At 37.1% G+C, this 27,060-nt stretch overlaps 1 protein-coding gene across 8 annotated transcripts in view; it reads left to right on the top strand.

The window, feature by feature from the left end:
* The window catches only part of LOC135479489 (fibronectin type-III domain-containing protein 3a-like), a 142,584-nt gene that overhangs the window by 95,418 nt on the left and 20,106 nt on the right, over positions 1–27,060 (top strand). For 7 of the 8 annotated variants that reach the window (XM_064759344.1, XM_064759342.1, XM_064759343.1 and 4 more), the window contains 5 exons: positions 7,054–7,217; positions 18,451–18,649; positions 24,446–24,631; positions 25,812–25,933; positions 26,471–26,622. In XM_064759344.1, the coding sequence (XP_064615414.1) occupies positions 7,054–7,217; positions 18,451–18,649; positions 24,446–24,631; positions 25,812–25,933; positions 26,471–26,622 (823 nt within the window). The remainder of the gene's footprint in view (positions 1–7,053; positions 7,218–18,450; positions 18,650–24,445; positions 24,632–25,811; positions 25,934–26,470; positions 26,623–27,060) is intronic. The other variant, XM_064759345.1, reaches the window with a different exon arrangement.

Here is a 27,060-nt window from a genome sequence, read left to right as displayed (position 1 = left end):
ACATATTGTAAAGTACTCATGACATGTCCTCTAATGGTCTGCATGCCTTTTCATGGTACATTGATGTTTGTGTGATTGTCTCTATATAATGAAAATATGACAGGTATATTTCATTGATGGAACGGTTTTGTAAATGTACATCCACTGACAGCCAGATGTGATCTTTTAAGGCATGATTAGGCATATAAACAAAATAAAAGCTGATTTCTCCAGTTCGTTGCAAACACAAAAACTGTGTTAAGAATGTGTCCATTGAGACCATGTGTTATAATTCATTCATGAAATTGCCTTTAAAATATGATGCAATGTGCAACATTTAATCTTGGGAAATTTACATTGAGAGTAAGTGCATTTCATTTAATTTAATTAAATTACAATTAGGCATTAACATGCAAATACATGTACATTTACATTAGTCCATATTAGCTAAGAATGAAAAAATTGCTTTAATAAGTGTAATGGATTAATTGGAATTATGCAACCTCTCTGCATGATTGATGTAGGTTTTTAAAGTTTCAGATTATTTGAAGACATAATTGCCCTGATTATGCTGATTAAAGAGTCTGGGCCAGCCCTTAAAAAACTCATTTCACCTCCGTTATTGCATTATAAAAATGCGTACTGTGATCTACAGCAGTCATTGTTTTTGTCTGTGAGAACAAAAACTTGATGGATTGGGACACAGGGATATTACATGTTAAAGCCAGTGGCCGAATTCTCTGACATAGATCTGTATATAAACCTTTATGTGTGCCAGTCAATGTGAATGTTTTCTTACCAGTGGTCTATTTCTAGCCTGTCAGGGTGATCATTCAGACAGACAAACACAGATAGGTGCTGTCCTACCTGTCAGGAGAATGGCCACATGCCAGCCATCAACTGGGTCAACCACAGGTCAAGTTTGTTTACCTGTTGAACAAATGGGAGACTACTCTAATGATCTTGTCAATTCCAGGTGTTTTTTTTTTTTTTCACCAACCTGTGACAACTAGTGCTTTATAGCCATTTACCTGTGTAACTATCGTAAAACAGTTTTTCATCAAATGACCAGTCGTAGTATTTGAATAATTACATGTCATTTATGAATCTAAACTTAAACAGATTCACCTCAGGGACAGTGGTTAATTATGTTCTTATAAGAATTAATTTACATGTAGTTTGCTGGTCAGAGTATTTTCTGTTTTAAATGAAGTAAGTTAAATCTGTGTCTTTCCTTAATTAGAACTGAGTAGCCATTTTGTTTGCTAAACAGGGTGAAAGAGTTTGGATTGTAACATTATTAACTGCATTTATTTTTTTTCCAGCAAGTACAGATGTATGTGTAAGCCATAGGCTAGCTGTAACGCACAGGTGTGAAAGATTGATTTTCAAGTACAAATGAGAGTGTGATTAAAGTTAAACTGATCGTTATCAGTTGGACACAACTGAGATTTTAGTAATTACAGCAGAAAAAGTAAGGTTCCCATGAAACTAAATCTTGGTCAAACAGCTTGACAAATACAGAGAAGAATAAAAAAAGGGCTTGAGATAGCTGCAATAGCATGTGATTTTTTAAATAATTATTTGCCTGTCACTTCTCTTGCACTTTACCATATCAAGTTTCAACTTCAGCTGATTAGCCACCTTTTCTGGGTGACATTTAAACATCTTCCAAATGGCTGGCAAAGTTATATTCCAGATTGTTTGCTTGGAAGCAGTAGAGCCGGTTCCCCCCATTACCTCTCCCACACAATGTCTCCCACATGGCACTCAGTAATGTCAACTGTTAATCAAGGCACTAGTTAACCATGTCTGGTATCTTGCCAGCTTATTGATGAAATGTCATCATGCCACATACGCATTCCTGAGCACCCTAATTAACCTACCTGTATGTCTCTGGTAACCTTTTTACTGTTGTTTCCTTATTAATTTGATGTGATTATTAATTTTCTGAGTTGATGTATAGTTTCTGAGATGTCACAATTGTAGTAGCACTGCATCAAATAAGACGTCAGATAAATGTAAGCCAAGATAGGTATGTAACTTGATGTACATGTACTTCTTGACTTTGCTGAATAGCTTCACCTGTGAGACCTTTTGGTGCTTTTACCTTGTGAACTCCACCAGGTAAGGAGATATACTTGTGGGTACACAGGTCTGTCGAACTCCAGGTAAGCCTGGTGCTCAGGTACCATGACCTAGAAAGAAGCTATTGTAGTCACTGTTTATTTGCCGAGCATAGCAGGGGTGCATATTCATTGGCTAAGCATAGCAGGGGTGCATACTCATTGGCTAAGTACAGCTAGGTTACATATTCATTGGCTAAGTACAGCTAGGTTACATATTCTTTGACTAAGTACAGCTAGGTTACATATTCATTGGCTAAGTACAGCTGGGATACTTGTCTTGATTGGCCGAGTACAGCTACATGTAGGCCTATGTAGCCAGATGTACAATGAAGTCGTGAATACACTGCATTGAAGTCACGAATCTGCACTGTACATTGAAGTCACTAATGGAAACTGTACAGTGAAGTCACAGATACACTGTACATTGAAGTCACCTACGTAAACTGTACCATGAAGTCACAGATACACTGTACATTGAAGTCACTAATGTAAACTGTACAATGAAGTCACAGATACACTGTACATTGAAGTCACCTACGTAAACTGTACAATGAAGTCATGGATACACTATGCATTAAAGTTACTAATGTAAACTGTACATTGATGTCATGGATACACTGTGCATTGAAGTCACGAATGTAAACTGTACAATGATGTCATGAATACACTGTGCATTGAAGTCACTAATGTAAACTTTATGACGAAGTCACAGATACGCTGTACATTGAAGTCACTAATGTAAACTGTACAATGAAGTCACAGATACATTGTACATAAAAGTCGCTAATGTAAACAGTACAGTGGAGTCACACATACACTGTACCTTGAAGCCACTAATGTAAACTGTACAATGAAGTCATGGATACAATGTGCATTGAAGTCACTAATGTACACTGTACAATGAAGTCACAGATACACTGTACATTAACCAGCAATATACACTGTACATTTAAGTCAGGGCTTTCTCCATCTGGCCAGTGTCTTGGCCTTGTGCCCAGTAGTCTGTTTACTTCCTTAGCTTTAGTTGGGCAGCTGATGAGAAGGTACCCTTTCCCTAGAGACCTGCACTAAGACACCCTGCGCCCCCTTCCCTACACCTCACCCTATTAGATGTGGAACCACTGTCTGGCTCCTGCCAGGAACCAATCCCAACACGTTTTGGTTTGGTTGATAATCTAGACCCAAAAGGCTATCTGACATACAGATGAAATACATACTATATTTTACCTAAAGTTTACTCTGTGAAAATGCACCTTCTGAAGCATTCAGAAGAATTAAAATGATATTTTTATGCCACCACATAAGTTTCTTGCCCAAGAAATTAATCAGACTTCGCAGAAAACTCTTAAGCTCTTTAGGAGATAAAATATGTACTCTGCTTTATGATGTGCTTTATATGATCATGTGCTACCTTGATTGCCTCCATAAAGGAGGTTGTTTCCGTGTAGGTATCTGCTTACTTGTCCTTGTACCTGTCTGTTAGTGAAAAGGTTATGCAGGGATTTGGATGCAGTACATTGACCACGCAGTTAAATTTTGGTGGTCTACGGGATCTTGATCGGGAGTGAGGAATATTTTGAGTGATCAATATTGTCACATAGGTCAGGAATACAGGATATTGTCCATTTGTCTGTATTGCACGAAGTTTGCAGAGGTTTGTGCTCTTTGACTGTTCTTTTTTTGTACATGGTACCATCTTTACTACTACATGTATTTCAATATTATTTCTTCCATATCCTTTGTTAGCTAGTGTTTAAAATTGCTTTGGAAATGGGTTGTGTGATTATTGACTTGTATCATACAAATATTGGACTACTTTTAATAATAACGGTGAACCATGTGTTCCGATTCAAAAGCACTAGCCCTTTATACTGATTTGGAATTAGCCGGTGTATTATAATTATAGGCATAGATTGCAACTTGGGGTGACTGCTCACGATATTCTTGGAATGTTCAAACAGAAGACTGTAGACAAGTGGTGTAGAAACCAATCCATTAACTTCCAACTTGCAAGACGGCATATACATATTCCAAACTTACTGATTGCCAAGCTGACAGATATATGACCAGATGCAGGAAGTCTGAGAACCCATGGTTGGCAATCTTTGGCAGTTGCTGGCTTTTGCCTCCGACTTCTCTAGAATACCAACAGCACTTAACCCGTCAGCTGTTAAGTACTTTGTAAGTTCACTTGCCTGTTAATGATATAGCTTTTGCTGAGGTAATGTGTTTCTGAGAATCAAATGAGACCACTGTTTAGGTATGCCATAAAAGCTGTTATATTGCATTTCAGAAAGTCAGAATTGTGCTTGCTGCTTTTTATGGAGGATTAGGCTGAGAATGTAAAATGATCATAAACCATTTGTGTATTTATCATGCTTTCTTTACCAGTCATCTGAAATCTTAAGGGTTGATAAAACTGGGCCCGGTTTCACAAAGCGGCATACATCATTTTTTTTATTGTACATTTGTCATATGATATTTTGTACGTCACTATTACCGTACCATTGTCGTAAATGTGCGGTTATCGTACATGTTCGACATCTGAATTGTGAAACGGGGCCCTGGACTTTAGGATGTGTGTAAAAATTAATTTAGAAATCTATCTGTATGGGGAGATGTAGGGAGTTGTATTGAACTCTGAAAAGATATAGCATGCATTTACAAACATGTAATAGTCCGAGTTATTAGGCTGTTTCAGCTTTACCCTGCATGTATGCTCCATTTGATCCGTTTGACCCAGATGACCATATTAATTAGATATACACAAGCTGTAATATTTTATTTACAATTCTCATAATGCCACTAATAAACTCGTGCGAATTTGTTATTTTCTGGTCAAAATTGCTGGGGTTTACTCAGGTGCCCTCCTCCTTAAAACAAGCCACTGTCATCTCATATTATACATATGAATGTATGTGTCAAAAATTCCCTGAAACACCCGTGAAATAAAAAAATAAAAAACAAACAAATATAAACATCAGTGAAGACATCAGTCAGTAAAATCAAATCTGCTGGATAATTACAATGGCTGGGCTCATATAGCATGGTATTCAGTGTCCTTCACATCCCTGACTTGTACTGGATTACTGTTAGGTGTACACGTTCATGTGTGACCTGTTTTCCTCATTACCTGTTTAAAGTTAGTCAGGTTTAGGTTTATCTTGTATCCAGAAGTGTCAGAACTGGAATGTCCAGGTGAATTCAGGGCTGTACTTATCTCGTTAGTGTTGATTACCTGCTTCTTGTCAAGCAAGACAGGACCTAAGACTTCGCCGTGAGTATCTGCTTAGTCTTGACTTTATGTAATGCTAACCTCCAGACAACCTCTGCTTAGAAGAACTAGTGTAGAGGGGATTGCACTCATAAGTCACGTTCCTTCTGACCTTTAGCACTCTCCTCAGCACCTCTTCAGCGCATGTGTTTTATTGTGCAAAAACTGGCAGGTTGTTGCTCAGTCATGTTGATCACGAGCCACTTTTCCCCCCCCCTGAAACGTCTTCAAAGACGAGTTAAGACATTTTTGAGATGCAGTGTTGCAAAAATGGGTGTTGACCAAAAAAAAGTCCCAAGCAGAAAATAGACCCAGTGGAAATAGTTGGCTTGTGTTCAGAAGAGGAATCGGAACATTGCGTGCAAATGCCTGCCGCCTTTTTAGTTTGGCCTCAGCTATTTTTGTCTTCAGTAATCAGGCCACATTGACCAGTGTATACAGGAGTTTGTCAAATGTGTACCTCATTTCTTACAAATCTTTTACTTCAGTCAAACTGTTTGGCCAGCATACTGCCATCTAGCCTGTCTTTTGATGGCTGTCCAGTCAATGGTTTCATGGCCAATGCTTTTCACTCCCACCAATATCAGCACATTTGATATCAGAATTTGTCTCCAAGCATAGTTGATTAACATGCACAGTAAAACTTCAACAATCTTTTTGACACTTTTTTTCAGTGGAATTTATACACATAGTTGTCTCAGAAAGTTGCAAAATATTGGTCACAGAGGTGGTTGAAAAGGTTGCAGAATTTGGGTGGATGGGATAACTATTATAGTCATGACAGAAAGTTATAAAATCACAAAAAAGTTATAAAATCATAAAATGTTATAAAATCCATATTAGTTTTACCTAGTTCTGTGATCACCGCAATCTCTAATTAAAAATTAATAAGTCTCTATAAATAACATATGCACTATGCAAATGTCTTATTTGAACTTGTTCTTTCATCTAAGTGAAGATTTCCTTTGTCTGTGCACAGGCATTATGTGTATTCATCAATGTCTCTTTGCCTGTACAATACACAGTGTAGTCCTTGTGAAGATCAACAATTTCGTTCATCAATTACATAACATCTGGAAGAGGCTTTTGCTTTATGATGAGTGCTCCAGTGCATATTCTTGTACTTGATTCAACGTGACTATTCACTGGGTGGTTTGTTCATCAGTTAAACTTGATGATGATGATGATAGTTAAGCTCTAAAGTGTTCGTCTGTGAAACTTGTTGATGATGCCTCTAGTTTAGTTCTAAAGTTTTCGTCTGTGAAACTTGTTGATGATGCCTCTAGTTTAGTTCTAAAGTTTTCGTCTGTGAAACTTGTTGATGATGCCTCTAGTTTAGTTCTGAAGTGTTAACGTGTGTGGTGTTAATTTTGTCTCTTGTTGAACTTTCTAGGCGCCACCCACCATGTTCTAATATCATTTGCAACTTTTCATAATAGTGAAAAGTTGATTTGGTTGCTTGTGAGTGTCTTCTTTTCAGCTGTATGTTGGAGTAACCTGCTTTAATCTTGATGACCATGTTGAAATGTTTTTAAGACTCTATAATAAACCATTGAAAACACCCTTTGTTTTTCTCTACAGGTCTCCGAGCAGCCCAGTTAATGTGCTTCTGCAAATCTGAATAGAATTTGGACTGTCATTATAATATTGACAACTTTTTTGTTTTCCCAGGCCCGGCCACAGTTCGAATGGTCTCTAACAACGGTCCGCCACTGCCGATGCCAATGCAGGTGCCACCCGGTCACATGGTGCAGCAAATAGTGGATGAGCATGGCATCCTGACCCACGTCATTCTCTCCCCTCAGCCCCCTGGCATGCCCGGAAGTCCCATGACGGTAGGCTATTATGTATGTATCCTTCTCTTCTTTGTTCAAAGATCTCCCTCATGATAGGTTGATGGTGCATGAGCCTGGCCCCGCCTACTGACGTAATCATGGTAACCGCTGATAAAAGTCCGTCCTGTGCGTACCTGCGTCATTGTGAACCTCATCCTTCTACGTACCTCATTGCAATCGTTTTTTGCTGTGTTCACCTTACCCTCCTCATTTGCGTGCGCCTGCCTGCTGATTGGATCCTGCCTGCAGTCATGTGACTTGTGGTCCTGCGCTTGCTGCGGACAAGTAATGCGACGTCCTGCACGGCCATCATCAAGTTGTATTTGACTAATACTTGTACTTATGTCCATTTTACATATCAATGAACTATGTGTTGTGTATTTTGGTTTGCATTGTTTTCATACTAACCAAACATGCCGATGTATGAAATTTACTTTAGTTTGATCATTTATTGAATATGCTATTTGCATTGATCCTGAGATGAATAAATTGATATCTGAGTGTATAAATTCCCTAAGGCTAACTCTAAAGTAAAAGAGTAAATCATACAGAAATGAAACTATCTGGATGCACCTTCAACCTCCCGTTCATTTGATGACGTTGATGTATATCCACTTTCATTCTTTGACTTTCCAGAGTGAAATGTGCCTTTTGAAAGGCCAGTTTTATCTTAAGTATGTATTTGAGTCCATATCCCCAGTTTATTCCCTGTGCTTGTTCTAAAAGTCCACCAAGTTCTTTTTAATTAGAAACTAAAAGAAAAAAATAAATAAAAATAAAACAGGTGGGTGTTAAGCCTAACTGTATGTGTTTCTTCTTGGAAAGAGACTTTTTTGGGGTTATTTTAAAGGACGAATTTTTTCCCCCCAACGATTTGGGTGGTTCCATTTCTGCTTTAAAAAGTTAATTAAGTTAATCTGTAACAAGAACTGAAAGGAAAACCAGCAATTAGTGGCATGTGGTTGGAACTGTTTATCTGGTTTGTTTTTACTTGGGTTTTGTGTCCGGAGTTTTTTTTTTGTTTTTTTTTTGGTTTTGGTATAGAAAAAGAAAAGACTATGACTCAAGCTTAAGATGTTTCAACCTAGTTTCTGGTGTCAGTGGCCCACTTTTTTTTTCCTGTTCAACTTGACCTACAATTTACGTGCTAAACATCTTGATTTGACCTAAAGTGTCTGCCAGTGAAATTCTTAGATTTCAATTTTTAGAGTGATAAATTGTAAATGATCAGCATTGCAAAACAAACATTGTTGCAGTACTGGTGTCGCAGGATGTCAGCCACGATAAAAGGTAGAAAGATTTAACCAAGATCAGACCTCATCTAGATGAAGAACATTTGAAGCATCCAGACCACAACAACCGAAATTGGTGTTTTAAGGGCAGAATGAATATTTTCTCAATGTCGAAGGAGGCTATAAATATAAAACTTAAAAATCATTTAATCTTTTCTTTATGTGGACTGTTAGGGCAACATTTCCTGCAGCAAACAGATTTTATTGGTCAGAATATTTTGAAAACTCAGGAAAATCATTTTTACCCCTTGGCCAGTATTGGCCAAGGGGTATTGCTGTAGTGGGCGCCGTACGTCCGTCTGTCTGTTCATGTCCTTGTGAACACCCTATCTTTAGAATGGTTTAGCCCAAGTTCACCAAACTTACACCACATTTACACCTGGCATGAGGAAGAACCCTTTTGCTTTTAAATTAAAAAAAAGTTAAATTTTATAAATGGCCTCGAAGAAGATCTGCACATCATTACAAACCGGATGTTGATCTGTTCATTACATTGAACATGGGCTCAAAGCCCCAGGGGTTTTAAGTACATTGCACGGTATTTTTTGGAAATTAAAAAAATAAGCAAACTTAACAAAAGACTTGTACATGTAGGTGGCCATGTTAGATGGATGAATCAGAGTCTTTTATCCCGCATATTAAACAGCCCTACAAAGTGTATTCCATTTGTTTAAAACTTGATGAACAGGTATGCTTTTGCTTTTGAAATATATGCCACAGAGGAAGAGCCCTGCTATACTAGTTCAGAGCATGTAACTGAAGTCTTGGATAAGCTTTTATGTTGAAGTTCAGTCGTGACCTTGGCTTTCATCTCGTACATCTTAATACTTGTCTATGTTTATGTCAGGCTAATCTGTTCAAGTAGTTTTTGACTTTTGAGAGAAGTTTGTTCCTATTGGAATTCTCTTAATCATGTTGAAAATATCATACAAAGGGATAAGTTTGAGTGAATGATGTTATCTGTGTGTGGTCGTTAAAAATCTAAGGAAACAAAAATGTATCTCTGTCTACCCTTATAAATCAGATATACATCTACGAGGCAAAGCTTTAAGGAGATGGAAAGACCTGGAGCATCCTAGTGAATGAGTGAATGTTTATGGCTATATCCATTTCACACATCCTTTTGAACTTCTTTCGTTTTGGATCCTTGCAGCATATATACCCTAATTGTTAAACCTAATTCTTTAACGACATTTTCGTAATAATTGTATGCATAAATTCCACTGAAAAAAGTGCTTTAGTGGTTGAAAAGGTTTAAGATTTACAGTGCCTTAGAGATGGTTGCTGTCAAGCTTAATTTCATTACAGTTTGTCTTTCATGAAACTCTTACCTTATCTGTGTTGTAGACCTTGAGTATTAGTTACATAGAAACTCTTTGTCAAACTTAAGGTTAAAAGGTCAGGAATGAGTTGAGTTCTTATGGTGTAGAATAGTTTGGTGGAATGCAGACTTCTTACTTCACTGTTAGTCATAACTTATCCTGAAAATGTGCTGTTCTTTCATCGTTGGTTGTAGCTGTATTTTCTATGAAGAGTGAGGTGTGAATATGATCCACCTAAGTTACAGTTTTCTGTACCTTTTCTACCTCCAAAGTTGAAAAGTTCACAATTAAGGGGAAGGCATTCTGAAACCTCCATATTAATTTGGCACAATAATTTTTTTCTCTTTTTTTTGTGGGAAAATCCTGAATGGCCAACATACAGAGGTTAACTGTAAACAGGTGGTATTTTGAGAATTTAGTATGTGCACAAATGTATGTAAAGACCACATGTTGTAAAGTTATAAGGCAATTCCTCTTCCTCCGGGAGGAATGTGTAACAAACATTAGGAAAATTGCGAGAAATTTGTGCATTTTTTCCCTCAACATTTCATGGACAAATATGCAAACTACCAATCATTGTGGTTCACTTGAAGAGACACTAACCTCTTTTACTTGAACATGCATATATGTAGTCAAAAAAAGGAAGCAAAACTCTTTTAAGACCTTATAACTTTTTGGAAGTTTACAGTGCAGTAGGCATTCATTGATGGGATAAGTCACTGTTTTTGTGCCAGCCAAAGGTCAGAGGTTATCATTTGGCTTTTGGGTTTGGGGTAAATGTGTTAATGGGCCCTCTATGAGGTTATGAGAACAGGGTTGAGAGACATCTGGTTTTGATGTATGTAAAATATCATATCTACTAGTTAGCTAAACAGGTTGTTTCTTCAGTAAACACTGACTGCCCATGTGTTTAAGTGTTGGCTTTATGGTCTGGGTGAATACACATTTTCATGTACACCCCAGTTACAACACCAACCAGGCTAAAGCCTAGCTCCCAGTGGCATACCACTAGCTCACCACGAGCACCCTAGGAGCAGGCTTCTAGAACTGTGATTCCATTGCATCCGGGCTCAGTTCATGAATCAAATACTAAATAAATACTCAAGTTGACACTGGTATACACAGGTTTCACTGTACTCACACTACTCATTACTTCAAGGTGAAAATGAAAAGTTTTCAGAGAACATGTGGTACTTATTGTTTTAAAATTGTTCTTTATATCCTGTGTGTGTTTGTAATTTTTAGCTTTGGTTTGGACAGAGATAGATTGGACACATTGACAACCATTAATTTGCTGAAAACGACACGGCTGTGTTCTCTTTGCAGTCGGAAAGTAAGGGTGAGAAACATTCATCTGACTGACTGACTGACTGACTGACTGACAATTTCGGGACAGTTACGGCTCAAACTCTGAACATGACATTTTTTTAGAAAAATATATGATAGGGATGGCTGGATGTTGGAGGGATGCGATGAATGTTGCAGTGTTATAGTAGACAATCCAAAAGATTTATGTTTAAGATATTTAGTAAATTTATAATCAGAATGAAAACTTCCATAGTCTTCCATACAATAACAGGAGAAACCTGTTCACAACAGTTTTCGGAAAGTTGTTGCAGAGTGCCTCTAAGTACATGTGAAAGAGGAGGAGTCATTTCGGCGGTTAAGGGGACTCTGAGAGAAAAGCTTTGTACATGTGAGCAGATTTCACAGCACATTACACAAGTAATAAGATTTGAGTTCAGTTAAAGCTGAGTATACAGACAGACAGAAAAACTTGACTGTTTTTAATAGGGCGTTGGCAGTCTTACTATTCTGGAACATAATACAGGCCAAGAATGTCCTCACCTGCATAGGATTATACAGAGGTAAATTAGAGGTTTTGGTCAAAATTCAAAGGAATAAAATGTAAAATTTTAAAAGGAACTGCACAATGTGTGTGTTGATAGTCATGGTGACCACAGTGTTCAACAGATATGAAATATTGCGGTGGAAAAGTGACAAAGTTAGACTATAAGAGGCATTACGGTAGTTGAGGGGTTCAGTAACCTTGACATGCTCTTGCCCTGCCAGGCTTGAGTCATACTGTTCGGGTGCACATGAACTAAGGACAACCCTCCACCCTTTGGGTAAGAATCCATCAAGTGCTTTGCTGTAGATTATCTCCCCTGAAGGGACTGATGCAGCTGTACTTCTGAGGATTCTAGAGGGATAACAAAACCTGAATAATTGTGATTTAGTGAGTGATTTTAATTACTATATTATGTATTTGATTAATGTTTTAAGACCTACCACCAGATTGACAGTAGCTGCTTGCTACCCTCATACTTGTGGAAAGCTTCTAGATAGATTCCTGCAACTTCCACCTTATCTTGCTGTTCTATTAGGGTGTTACTTAAAACACTATGCTCAAGAAATTTTGCACTTAGAGTAGTTAACTGTAGTTAGGTTTACATCAGTACTATAGGAAACTGGACAATTATTTCTTTCAGGTGATTTCAAATACAGATACATGCTGCGTGTCAGTTGTGCCAGATTTTCAAGGATTAAAATGCCTTCAAATTAATAGATTTCCAGGATCAATTTGGGATGAAGTCTTTTTACCTCAGGCAGATGTGCCAAAGGGTGCAGGTGCCTGCCTGTCCCTCTCTGATCACCATCTGTTATTCAAGCACTTGTACTTAGCATAAATCCTTAACAAATTCAACCACCAACATAGTACATATTTAACCCATTTAGAAGATCTAATATTTCAAAATGTTATATGCCTAAAGTTTTCATCTCAGGCTCTATGTTACTGGTCAAATTGTGGTCTGTTGTCAGTATTGACTGCATGTTTCCAACACATATATTTCTTTAACTTAGGTCAACATTATTTTAATTTTTTTTTGCCACAGATTTGTGTCAAGGTTCTTCTTGCAACAAGCAGAAAGTAAACCAGATATTGATCTGGCATGAGATGTGAAAGCGTCCTTCCCTTATGGTTTATTACATAACAAATTCTAGCTGTTGGTGCTGTTACACTCCTAGAAATAATTTGACAACCCCCCTCCACACCTGGCTATCCTGGGGCTGCAGAATCCCCAATTAAAGGTCCCTCAACCCATGAGCTTAGTTTAGTAACAGAATCTAGGGCTTGCTGACCTTATAAACCATGTTCAATTCCTTTAAATAATAAATATTTGGGAAGGAATCATTGGTTGGCTGCTGAGGTGGATATTATAGTTGCTCAGACAAAACATTTTTTTGGCCAAGAGAGGAATGTCTACAGTCTTAACATGCCTCGTCTTTTTTTTCTTTCTTTTTTTTTGTTGACTTCCTATATACAGCTTGATACACTTACTTTGAGAGACTATATGGGGGTGGATACCTCATTTCCTGACTGTTTTGTCATAAAAGAAGACAAGTAATTTGTATTATGACATTGACGTAACTGTTTTCCCGTAAAAATGCGAATAATTGTGTTATAACTTTAAGTCCACCTCACATAGGCTTCCTCTCCTGTCGTACTGAGGAAGGTCTTCCAGGAACCTCCAGGAATCGGCGTGGGTTTCTCCCACCTTAACGCAGGCTGCTGTCATATAAATGAAATATTCTTTAGTATAGAAAAATAAAAATCAAATACAATAAAGAAAACATTACATGTATAACTTCTTTATTATGTTTGATTTGTCTAATGTCTAAAAAATATTAAATGAAACATATATATTTTTGACTTACAAAATGTGTGTAGGTAGTAGGCATCAGTGTTTCCTGTAGTCTGTCTTTCCTGGGTTTTATTTTAAAAGTTTGTCACATCTGTGGACAATGTGCAGTGAAGACAGGTTACAATAGAAAACACGTCTGACATACCATTGCGATAGTTTTGTTAGAACTGGTACCTTGCTGTTGATAGGCTTGATCTGCAGGTGTGAAGTGTTAGTACATCTACTAGGATGGGCGGACCTATTTGTAACCCATTACAGTTAATACCAGAGACAACATTCTGTCCTCAAAATGACAACCGCTGATCTCATTGGTTTTTTAACTGTTTAGCGAGTAGGCTTTGTACAACAGGGTTAAGAATTGATCTTCGCCTGGTTTGTCTAATGGGTAAATTTTGTGCAAAGAGATTAACCTGATAATGAACAGGTTTTTGGTGTGTTTTTGTTGTAAAAAAAAAAAACCAAAAAAAAACAAAAACGGAGTGTGTGACTATTGGATGGGTGTAGTGATGTGGTTGGTACATGAAATGACAAACATGTACATGCATGTAGTAATGATATCGTTATTCCTTAAAAGTTAAGCTCGCTCAGAAACTGTTCATCCCTAAGACCTTCATGGAGAAATAATATATAGGAAACGTGTACTTCAAGAGTCCAATCAAAAAATACATCAATATATATAAAACAAGATAAAGCATCATGTAGTTCGAAACGTGTAGTTACATACAGTCATGGATTAAAAATGCATCAACAACAACAAAACAACGAACAGTGCTGTCCCTGCAACTGTCCCAACTAGCAGCGGAAAGAGGATAGCAGAACATAAATGGTGTTGAACCCATAAATTGTATGTGAGGAATGTTACGTAACACCAAAAGAGTGTCATTTGAGGGATCACACAGGACTTACAATTGTTTCTGTGGTTATGAGTTCTTCAGGTCATGATTGATTCATTTATGAAATATTTTGAAGTGGCAACTCTCAGGATTTTTCCAAAGACTGTGCAGTGAGCATGTGGGTGGGGCGAGGAGGATAGGGGAGAGTGTGGTGGGTGAGCCTGGTGACAAGTGGAAATTCTTGGCTGAGAGTTTAAACCCCATTCCCATGGCCCCTGCAGATCTCAAGGCGTTTATTACATCATTCATCTTGTTAGATAAGAAGCCCATTTCCTAGCAATGTGTTTCCCATATGTCCGGGACATTTACAGTTGTGTTTACTTCAGGGTTTATATAAGAGGTTTCAACTCTGAGGAATACATTTCATACATAGGGAGCTCTGTTCTTTGCGGTGAACAAAATGCAACAGCTGACTCCATGGAAAGCAGGGATATTTTCCCACTGGCATTTTTGCTGTCTGTGATTTGATCCAATGTCTAGCAGGACATTTTTTTCATTTCTTTGCGCAATGGGGAGAGAGACAAAAAAAGAAAAAGGAATTTTGCAAGCTTCTTAATAGGATATCTCTGGAACGTGTGGGTTGAATACATACTTGTACCAAATACTGGGTTGTGTTAGATATCAGAAGGTCCATTTGGAATTGTGTAATGTCATGAGCTGTCATCAGTGTCTCTTCTGTAATAAATTACCAACATGCTTGTGTATATATTTTGATCATCAGCTAATCTTGACTTGTATTTCTTGAAATCATAAAAGTATGTGAGATAAATTTTTTATATCCCCACTTGAATATTGCAGACTTATGGCATTTCCTGGAATCGTTAAACTGTTTTATGATGTTTTTTGTATCCAACCTTGAAAAAAAAAATGCTAACTTCCCATATTTCTTGAAACCATTAAACTATGTTGGTTAAATTTTTTTATGTCCAATCTTGGAAAAAAAACAAAAAAAAAAACGCTGACTTTCAGTATTTCTTGAAACCACTTGACTCTGAGAATTTTTTTTATATATATCTAGGCTTAAAAATTGCAAACTTTTAATATGTTTACATACATGTTCATGAACATATATAAATGTGGAGGCATACATGTTTAAAAGGCAGTTTGCAGCTGTTACAGAGCTCTAGGAGGCATCAACAAAGTCCTGGTTCTTTATTCTGGTTCTTTGCCCTGTAAAGAACTTTAAGTACTATTAATCTTCAACCCTTGGGCAAGATGATGATTGAAGCATCAATCTGCTGATGTTATTTGAACTTCTCACGAATTGACCAATCCAACCATTGTAGTTTTTGTCTTCAGAAGTCAAATTTGAAAGGTGCTTATATCATGCTGAAAGATGCAGTTTCTCGGGCAGAAAAGCTTGAAGAATTAGGATATACCCGAAGCTGTGTAGGAATTTTGCCAGAGTGACATGTGCACGGGTTTTCAGTTCATTCATTTGGAATCCTTCCAACCACCTTTGACATTTCATAATTAGAAACATGTTTAGTTTAGAAGCTACTGGAGGCGAAAAAAAAAAATGTAAATATTTTGTTGGCAGGTCATAATTTAATGTCAGTGTGAGGGCTGCGGTTTTCCAAGGTATTAAATAACATTGAACTAACTAACTGGAAGCTGGGTCACACACTGTTGTCAAGAGAGCCTGATCATTCCTTCAAAATGCATGTGAATGTCATGTACAAGGCCAGTGGTTTTAAACTTTATGCAGCTTCCGTGTAGAGAATTAATTATAAATGGTGACATACACTTGCTAGTGTTAAATCAAGAGTCAGTGGATTTATTCTTACCAATAAAACCTTAGTTGAACAAATATCTCCTCCAAGTGGTAAAAATAGTATATAATGTCCATGAAATGAAAGTATTTTTCCTCTTTCCCAAGTTAAGTACAAGTATGTAGACTGCAAACAAAATTGATGCTCTGAACTGCTGGATCATGTCATTGACAAGTCTAGGATAAGATAAAATTTAATCTGTTTGGTACATTTTCTCTTTGCATGAAGCATATGGTTATTATCAAGTGATTTATTTATTTATTTATTTATTTATTTATTTGATTGGTGTTTTACGCCGTACTCAAGAACGTTTCACTTATATGACGGCGGCCAGCATCATGGTGGGAGGAAACTGGGAAGAGCCCGGGGGAAACCCACAATCATTATTATCAATTGAACATATAGGCCCCATATACTGTGACCGAGTAGGGCAGCATGCCTGGGTGTCTTCAGCATAGCATTCCAGTGAGGCAGCATTATGTAAAGATGTCAGCACAGGAAACACATGTACTTTCAGCAAACACTGTCATGGCCTTACAGAAATATTGTTAAAAGCACTGTTTAGCCACAACCAGATAAATGTGTAGCAATTCTGAATTACTGCACATGTGGGATCTCCTTCCCTGTCTGAAAAGCCTGCCAAAGAGTGTAGATTTTGTGTTCGTGCTTTCAGTTTTTTTGTGTTGACAGATTAGTTATTATTACTGTAGGTCAACTTAACTACATGTTAACATGTAACTACATACATTACGTCTCACGCACTTACTGTTTTTTGTTTTTTTTTGGAAGTCAGTTACAAGTAGGCTTTCATGCTTGTTTAACACTCTGGCGCATACTCCCAAATTTGAAAACATAAGTTAAAAAAAAAAATCAAAACTGAAGGGAGAAAATTCCTTTTTATATTCTGTGAAGCTAGTTTAAATTCTGATCTTTTTTTTGATAAAACTTTTACTTGTTTGCACCTCCTAAAGTTTATGTTTTACATCTTCTAGTGAATGTTGAATATAGTTATCTCCCTTGTCATGTATTTTTTCATAAATTTTTTTCTATACATTTTATTTCTGCTATTATGTAGGATGAATTTAACAATATAGGTGTTTTTAAATATTTTTGTCTGGTATGAAAGTTTGTATCTTTCCATTTGTTCATGAGAAAAATAATTGAATACTTCTACACCCATGCATGTATGATCAATATTAGGTTTCATTTTGCATGAGCATTGAGGAATGTCCATGTCATTAATATCATAATTGAAATGTGATTTGCATTTTCCTGTTATTACGTGTTTATTTAATCATGCATTTGTTTTGCTATTTGCTTAATTCACTACAAATGATTGTATATTGTTTTATGATACTGTACTCTCTTTACATGTACTTGTACATTTATCTCCTTCAACGTCTTGACTGTTTTGGCTTTATTTAGCATGTTGATTGTAAGCGCTCATTTTCAAAAGATTTGTGTGTGGAAAATTTATAATCATCATGTATACAGTGCTTGTACTTTTCCATTTTCTCTCCCTGTATGAACTGAGCCTTTTGATATTGTCAATAATTCAAGCATGTATTGTTTTCATACCAGCAAATTATATGTTATCCATTATGATGTGTTTTAATTTTGTACCAAGAGCTACATGTTGTCAAGATTTTTTGGCCTTTTATTTAGCATACATTGTTTCATTGTTTAATTTTCATGCAATATATGCATTGTTTCATCATTGTATGCACCGTAAACAGTTGTTCACTTGTAGGGTTGATTTCCAGCAGTGACTCTTGGGTTTTCTCATAACATTGACTGATTTTTGTTGTCTTGTTGATGTAGATTTACGTCTTGACCTCATCGGTTTGGTTTCCTCATAATGGTCCTGCGCTTTTCTCACAATAACTTTGCCTTTTTGGTTTCCTCATTTCCCGGCTTGATTTTACTTATTATGTTGTCGATGGGCTTTTCCAATATGGTTTTACCTGATTGGTTTCAAGATTGGGCTTTTCCACTTTGTTTTACCTTGTTGGTTTCCTCATTATAATACCCAGAGACTTTTCCCACATGGCATTGCCTTGTTGGTTTCCTGATTTTATTGTCCATGGGCTTTGCCCACTTGACTATGCTGTTTTCTATTCCTCTTAATACATTTCCAACATATCTTTAATAGATAAAAAGTTCATCCATTAAATCAATTTTATGAAAACACTTAGATACATTTGTGACAAAATTTCTTATCAGTTATCTTATTTTTTTTCCCCACAGGGCGGACCAAACAACGGGGCCCAGTATTACCCGCCATATGGCCCCCCATACCCGTCACCCCCGCAGTACAGTACACATCACCATCCCCACCCCGGAGCTGGCACCCCACCCCACATGCACCCTGGGGTCCATCATGCTCATATCCATCCACCTCCCCCCTCACATAACTGTAACAACCATGCCTCCGCTCATTCTGCAGGTAAGATCAGCCAACCAAAAGTGTACAAATGTCTTTAATGTATGTATACTTGTTTATTTATAGGATTGGAGTTACATGTAGTACCATATTCCAGAATATGTCCCAGGGGATCTTTAAATAGGCTACACAGGGAATGTTAAGCAAAGAATCGATCAGAGCAAATCCAGTCAAATTTTGGGTATTATTTTTGAATAGCCCAAATACATGTAATTATCTTTTGCAATATATCAGCCTTGTGTGTGGATGTGCTGCTGTTATAAAATGGGTTACATTATATCTTCAAACTTCTAAATCATTATATCACTGTCAGTAGTACAGGTACGAGTCGGATATTTAGTGAATGGCCTTGGTTAATACAGAAAAATTTGATTTCATTATTAAGTATGATGTTTTGCCTAAACTCCTGACCACTGTCGTATATTCAGAATGATGTTTTGCCTAAACTTGTGACCACTGCCATATATTCAGTATGATGTTTTGCCTAAACTCGTGACCACTGCCATATATTCAGTATGATGTTTTGCCTAAACTCGTGACCACTGCCATATATTCAGTATGATGTTTTGCCTAAACTCGTGACCACTGCCATATATTCAGTATGATGTTTTGCCTAAACTTGTGACCATATATTCAGTATGATGTTTTGCCTAAACTCCTGACCGCTGCCATATATTCAGTATAATGTTTTGCCAAAACTCCTAACCACTGTCATATATTCAGTATGATGTTTTGCCTAATCTCCTGACCACTGTCATATATTCAGTATGATGTTTTGCGTAAACTCCTGACCACTGTCATATATTAAAAGTGAAAAAGTCTTCAGCACAGCATTAAAACAGTTGATCACCTTACTTTTGGAGCCAGTATTTGCTCAAAAAGACAAACACAGACTACTTTATAGATTGGTTATAGATGAAGGACACTCATGAGTGCTTGAACTATATGTCAATGTGCTGCCCTTTGTCAGATACCTTACAGACCTCCTGTCAGACGATTTTTTGGTAAAGTATCACCATGGGAAGAGGCACAAATTTATCTTTATTTTATTTATTTGATTGGTGTTCTTTGCCGTACTCAAGAATATTTCACTTATATGACGGCGGCCAGCATTATGGTGGGAGGAAACCAGGCGGAGCCCAGGGGAAACCCATGACGACCTGCAGGTTGCTGGAAGACCTTCCCACTTATGGCCGGAGAGGAAACCAGCATGAGCTAAGCATCAGTCTCTCATTGGTGAGAGGCTCCTGGGTCATTACGCTGTGCCACAAATTTATCTTTATGAATTCCTCTTATGTTTTCATGCTCTACAGTTTGGTATATGCTGAAATAATTGATCTGTCTTTCTATTTTTAATCTTTCTGAAAATGGTTCAAATTGAGCAGAGACCTTGAAAATTTATTTTTTACATCCATATTATAATCCTTTCAATGCTTTATTTTTAACACAGTCTTTGTTGATATCAGTAAATATAGTTACATTTAATTGGTCAGGAAATCAAAATTCTCATTTTTTTAATGCTAGTCTAATCATGAAAGATGTGGAAAACTAAAGATAGATTTTGTGTGTGTGGTGGTGGGGGGGGGGGGGGGCGGGGGTGAAGAGATAAACCAAAAAAAAAACAAAAAACGACTGAGTATGGAACCAAAATGCATGTATTCAAAATATTATTGATTGTAATGGTAAGATAATGACTGAACAGTTTGAGTTGTTCATTTTCGTTGATTTGTCCAATAAACTGGACTAGATTGCGCATCGTCTAACCTATTCACCATTCAGTCTTTGTGGGAAACATCTGGCTGATACAATCAACTGACAATCTTCAGTCAGTTGAAGATGAAAATATAAGATATGTGTATTAGTTACCAAAAAGTAGCGAAGTTTCTTTATTATTTCTTTTTTTTTTCTTTTGGCCTCAGAGTAAATGTTCAGATTTAAGTAATTGTATGTTGGATTTGAATTAGAATCTTCAACTGAATCAATCATGCTGTTTCTGAGAAGGTTTTTTTCTTTCGGCCTCAGAGTAAATGTTCAAATTTAAGTTTGTATGTTGGATTTGAATTAGAATCTTCAACTGAGTCAATCATGCTGTTTCTTAAAAGGGTTTTTCTTTCGGCCTCAGAGTAAATGTTCAGATTTAAGTAATTGTATGTTGGATTTGAATTAGAATCTTCAACTGAGTCAATCATGCTGTTTCTGAGAAGGTTTTTTCTTTTTTTATGTATTTTGTTTTTATGTGGTTTTTTTTTTTGTTTTTGTTTTTTAGAGGGGGGAAAGTAGGAAAGATGTGGGTTTTCATGTTTATTATTAGAAACAAAATGTCAACTGCCTCCCACTCGTTTCCATTCCATTTGTCTGCCTGAACTCACACCCACGAGTTATTGTTCGTGCAAAGCCTTTGTGCATGAGAAAATATAGAAAAATATAAAACAAAGAGCACACATAAGGAAACAGCTTCTTCAAATCTTGTACCAACTCGGCCAGTATTTAATTTTTTGGGGTTTGTCATTGATTTCATACATGTAAGCTTCAATGAGGGAAGTCCTCATGATGATTTCAATTTTTTTTTCTCAGTAGTTTTTGTCGTTTTTGCAACAGAATATTGATTAAAGAAAAACAAAAAATGATTATTACTTGCACATTTTTTTTCCACATTTTAGCACATAGGGGATTAAAGTTGGCTTGACACAGGAGAGAAAACTTAATGTATCATGCAATGCCAGCATACCCTAATTCTGCAACCGTCTTGCTCATCAAAGAACACCTTTCAGTTCGATTTATGCTCCTTGTAATTTGTCATAAGACAAGTCTGTGTTGACCAATTTCAATGATTCACAAAGAAGTTTTTATCAGTCTACACAGAATAATGGCATCACAATATGCTTGAATTAAAACCTTGCAAAAAGATGAAAATATTGAAGAATTATAGTACTGTGTCTTGCAGCACGTCTGTGTCACCAGGCCTGAGACATAATAGACCACACATCCCGATATAACCCCGCTGATCACATTATTTCGACACGTTTCTAACATAAATATACTCGTCCTTTCCGTGCACCCTGATCCTAAAATGTCGTGGTAAGTCTCTTGGTATGGTTTTTGAAATGACCAGATTTGGGAATTGAGGTACTAGTTTCAAATACATTTATATATGTCTGTATAATAGTAGGGCGATTTTAGAAGCCAGACATCACAGGCAGATACGCAAACTCTTGGCCCTCTGCATGTATGTTTAAGTAGTAGGGAAGACACATAGCAAGCCTATTCTTCAGTTGATCAAGGCACACAGTCATTCATCACCAAAGATTTCTCTGTGCATCTTACATACTAGCAGGCGCACCATTTGTTGCCTATGCCTAGAGCAAGCCAGGCCGCTGTAAGAAATGGCTGCTGTCAGGATTAAGGATGCCTGTGCTAAGTGTGTAAAACCAAACCAGGCTAGAAATTGAGGTCAAACATTTGTCACTCTATTTCCATGATTACTAGTGTACAGTTTTTTAGGGGCTTGGAAGGGGAGGGGGATAGTTGGTGCCTGGTTGAGACCCCTGGCAAACCACACCCATTGCCGGGTCATCAGCATGTGTGGCCCTGGTGCTGTGGCTTAGAGAAAGATCTATTCTTTCTGCCAAACTTCTACAGTGATTGAATTCCTACAAGTGTACCACAGATGAAGAACCTGTCAAGATTAATTTAGACAGACTTAATAAAGACTGGCAGTGGGAGGGTGTTTCCCTTGGCATACTTTAAAAGTTTGCGGGTGAGGGTAGGAGGAGAGGATATCCTCACCCATGTACCCTGTGAACATTCTCTTCCTGGTTATAACAGTGATGTTTAGATTCAGGATTTGTGGATTTTAAATGAATGTCAGGGTGGGGATTTTCCTTAACAAATATGCTTTAGTTCATCAATACTTCACAGAAACATAAGACATTTATATCTGTGAAAGACAGGTAAGCTTTCTAAGAATATATAAAAGTTTACAACGTGAAAACATGAAAAAACTTTGACGCACAGGGATATGTATGTCCATGTTTAAAACGTCTTTGGCCGCCATCATATAATTGAAATATTCTTGAGTACGCATTAAGACACAGATAAAATAAATAAATATAACATCTTTTTGGAAGGTTCTTGCAAATAGTTTGATAAATTACCCCAACCAAATTTATGCTCTAAATTTTCTTTATACCTTCATACCAAGGGAGGTCATGTGAAAGCCTGTATGTGTCTGGTGGTTTATTCAGGTAAACTGACAACCTGAATCTCTTTATCCTATTTACATATGTTATCTGTGTTGATTTCTCAGTGAAGTATTGACGTTTTTTCAGCCTTGTGAAATGCACCATATGGTTGGCTAATATTACATGACATAGTTTAACAAACACACACAGGTATCAGTACAGGTGTGTTAGGCATTGTACTGGAGGACTGCTCAACAGGGTGGCCTTTAAACTGGCCTCTATCTAACGTTTGATTACCAATGGAAGGTCAGAATTATGGTATTACATTTTAGTCAGGTTATGAACTTTTTAAAAAGGATGGCATTCATACTTAACTCTTACTTAGTTTGTTGTTTCGTGTTCATCAAATGTATATTATGTTCACCATATGGTTATGGCTGTTGGTAAGACCGGCCCATTCTAGTGTCTCGCAAATTCAGCATCTTCCAGGCTAGGGCACAAGTGAAATACTACTAATGCGGCTTTAAACCCCAAACCACTCTTTCATTCATTCATTCAGTCATTCAGTCGTTCAAGATTTTCAGTTACTGTAAATGATGTTATTTACATGCCAGCATAAGAAGGTGTTTCACTAAGGTATGAGAGAGACTTAATATAGATTTTTATTTTGTAGATAATTGTGTCAAATGACAGTGAGGTTATAAGTCTGGCCCCACGGTCACAAAGCTGGCTTAGACTTAAGACAGACTTAGTCTTAGATTGTAATATTATTCTTGACCTTAAACTTAAAGAACTTAAAGGCTTGACTTTAATGTAAGAGTCAAAGCTTCCCGATAATGGGGACTAAGGTAACATAACAATGTTTACTTGCTTAGTGCCAGATGATCTTCACTACATATATACCAAATATTCCATGACTTAACCTACGTGTACCCTAATTCCTCAACCTTTTTGCATATGTACGAGCAAGTTTCAGGGTAATTTATGCATGTTTTTAATTTAATTTTGGAGGCAATACTACGTTGGTTACATTGGCCAGTTTCAGGGCTTCGTAAAAAGTATAATTTTATGAGCCAGAACAGAATAATGCCTTCAGAATATGCTTGAATAAGCACCTTTGCGAACATGCGAAAATGTTGAAGAAGTACAGTAGCTGTTTCCAGGCAAATCTTGGTGACACTTCAGATTATACTATACCGGCCCGGATAGCACAGTTGGTACAGCATCCGCTTCAGGACCGGTAGATCCAGGATCAATCCTTGATCGAGTTACACCTAAGACTTTAAAAGAGGAAGTTGTAACTTCCTCGCTTGGCGTTCAGCATGAAGGGGATAGTGCAACGACTGGTTGACCTGTATCAGTATAATGGCTCGGGCAGGGCGGCTTACTTGCCTTCGGTAAGTTGTCTCAGTGAAGCAGCACTAAATAAAAGAGCGGTGGAAATCCATCCTACAACAAGGAGGCACATTACACGTACGTGCACTCCAAGGATTCCTTCGTCATCATATGACTGAAAAATTGTTGAGTACGACGTTAAACCCCAAGCACTCACTCACTCACTCGATACTATAATCAAGGCATTTGGAATAATGGCAGCCATTTTGTTTCTCCCTTAAAGGTCCAAGCTCTTCACCAGCCAGTCATCATCTAGATGAGCGGACGGTTCGGCAACGGGATAAAATGAAAGCGAAATACGACCGACGAGTGCAAGATGGCTACTACCAATCTGGACCAGCGCCATCTCGCAGGACGAAGTCGAAACGTACGTCTGCACGAAATGAGAGAAATAAAGAAATTACGGCTTGTAAATATGCTTTTCTGATCAAGTGTATGTGTATTTGGTGTTAGACTATGTGTAATAGGTTGTTAGTTACATCTTTTCGTCATTTGTGAAATAATTGGTTTCCAACAATAGTTAAATCTAAATGCATGTAGTGTTGGCTCCTTTGACCTGGATCTTATGTGGTATGTACCTAGAAAGAAGCAGGGTTTTCTTGTTCCGTTGTCATTTCAAAAAGAAATTTGGAATCTCAGCTTTTTGTCTCTGGGCTGAAAAGCTGAAAGGTCTTGAAGCAAAATATATGTGTTGAAATTCAGTTTCTTTCCTGATACAATGACATTTTTTCAATTTTTTTAATTTTTTTTTTTTAAATTTCAGTTTTTTATCACTGGGCTTTAAAGCTGAAAGGCATTTAAGAAAATATGTGTGTTCGAATTCTATATTTTTCTTTCTTGACGTGTACATACGCGATAATGGCTCCTATTGTGATATAGTGGAATTTTAGTTACTGGAAGTGGTAAATGGTAGAACAAGGTACTGTCGTGGTGAGCAACTTACCAGTGTAACCTTAATGATGGAAGCTCACATTGATATGTGATATTGCACATACATGAGGGACCCATATTATTATTGTTGTAGCTTCAGTAATTAAAGTTTCAGCCCTAACTTTTTCAACATTTTTGACATGTTTTAAGAGGCTGTACTGTAGTTTGTCAGGTGACAGGGAAGGTGTTAAGAGTACTGGGTTATCTCCACCAATAATACCCACCTGGGGCCCCTTTTACAAAACTTTGTTAGTCACATTTCTCGTAACGTTTTTTTTTTCATAAATGACGATGTCTATGTTATAGTGTCATAAGGCGTTGTCATGTACGAAAATGAGCTACGAAAAATTCATGTCCAAAGTTTTGTGAAAGTGGCCCTAGACCTCCGTAAAATACCACAACTTACCTCATACATGGAATTTTCTGTAAAAAGGAAAGTTTGACAGTTTTATGATCCTTGATTATTGATTTGTTTCATTCTGCTGTGAAATGATGACTAAGTGATTGTCTTGGATTGTTTGAACTTGTATATAAATAAATTCATATATAATATCATGTGGTGGAAAAGTCATCGGAGGAGTCATGTAAAGTTTGAGATTCTAAGATATATACTTCATTGTCTGTTTAATTTTTTTTTTTTATCGTTAAATCTTCGCCAGCAAATAAAGGTGTCTCCCAGACTATGGCCACATTAAGCACCTCACCCACTCAGAACGGTGACGATATAGAGGAGGAAAGGCGAGAGTTACAACAACAACTTACAAGCATGCCAGCACCAAAGGTAAACCCTTGAAGTTAAAAGATCACCACAATACGGTTGAAATACTGCCAAAGTGGCATGGAACTGATTGTTGAAGTGAAAAGATATTAAGTTATTGATTTCAATTTTTGGAAAGACATTGATCATACTTTAATTTAAAAATATGGTTAAAAGTAGAGTTTAGTTATTGAATTTAGAGTTTAGAATTGAGTTCTTTATTGGTAAGGCTGACCATTCATCAAGGGTAACTTTTAACCAAAATGTTTGGACAGATTGGTTCAAAAAGTTTTATTTTTCACTTTATTACTGCATTTATTTATTTATTTATTTATGAGGCGCAACAGAAGCTTCTACAAGTTGCTATATTTCTACTCTTCAGTTGATTGGTTGGTCAGATTTTTGACAACCTGTATTTTAAAACGGATCGATTGGTCACGTCTTTATCGCCTTATCTTTCACCACAGGCTGTTTACAAATTGCACTCATGTAGGATAAGTATAATATTATAGCCTGTGAATGTGTTGTCTCAACTGCTGAGTACTGTGTTGCATTCTGTAGATATCTGACGTGGAAGCGAGAAGTGCCTTGATTCAGTTGGATTCTCCGGATTATGACCAAAGTGTGTACGATCTTATCAACCCGGCAGATTTCTGTTACGAGCTTCTGCTGTCAGAGAAAGGCAGGGATGGGAAATACAAGCCTGTCTACACGTAAGTCAGCCTGTGGGAGTAGCTCTTTCACTTTCACTTTCGGCCTCTTTCACTTCCATATTTAGTTACTTTCACTTTTGGTTTTGGAAATGTCTGTTGTATTTTACATGTAACTGAATTGTGTGTGTGGTTGTGAAGCTACTTTGTTGTTAGTCATTCCATGTTTGAATATTATTTAAGTGAATGTGAAATATGACTAAGAAATCTTTCAGTTAAAATGGTATAGAAATTGAATGTATTGATGAAGGAAGGGTTGATTATTAGCCTGCTGATGCATTTAATCTTGTGTTCCGAATGTAAACAAAATAAATGCTGTATTACGCATGGTTTTAACGAGCATGTGGCTTGAGGCATGGAGTGATAGCTTTTTAGCTTTTATTAAGAGTGTCATTTGTATGCTAAGTTGTACAATTTGGAATAGATTTCACAGAAATTGGT

Source organism: Liolophura sinensis, chromosome 12 (assembly GCF_032854445.1).
Source record: "Liolophura sinensis isolate JHLJ2023 chromosome 12, CUHK_Ljap_v2, whole genome shotgun sequence".
In the NCBI taxonomy this organism is placed as follows: Eukaryota; Metazoa; Mollusca; class Polyplacophora; order Chitonida; family Chitonidae; genus Liolophura; species Liolophura sinensis.
This window is presented reverse-complemented; position numbering and strand designations above follow the sequence as displayed.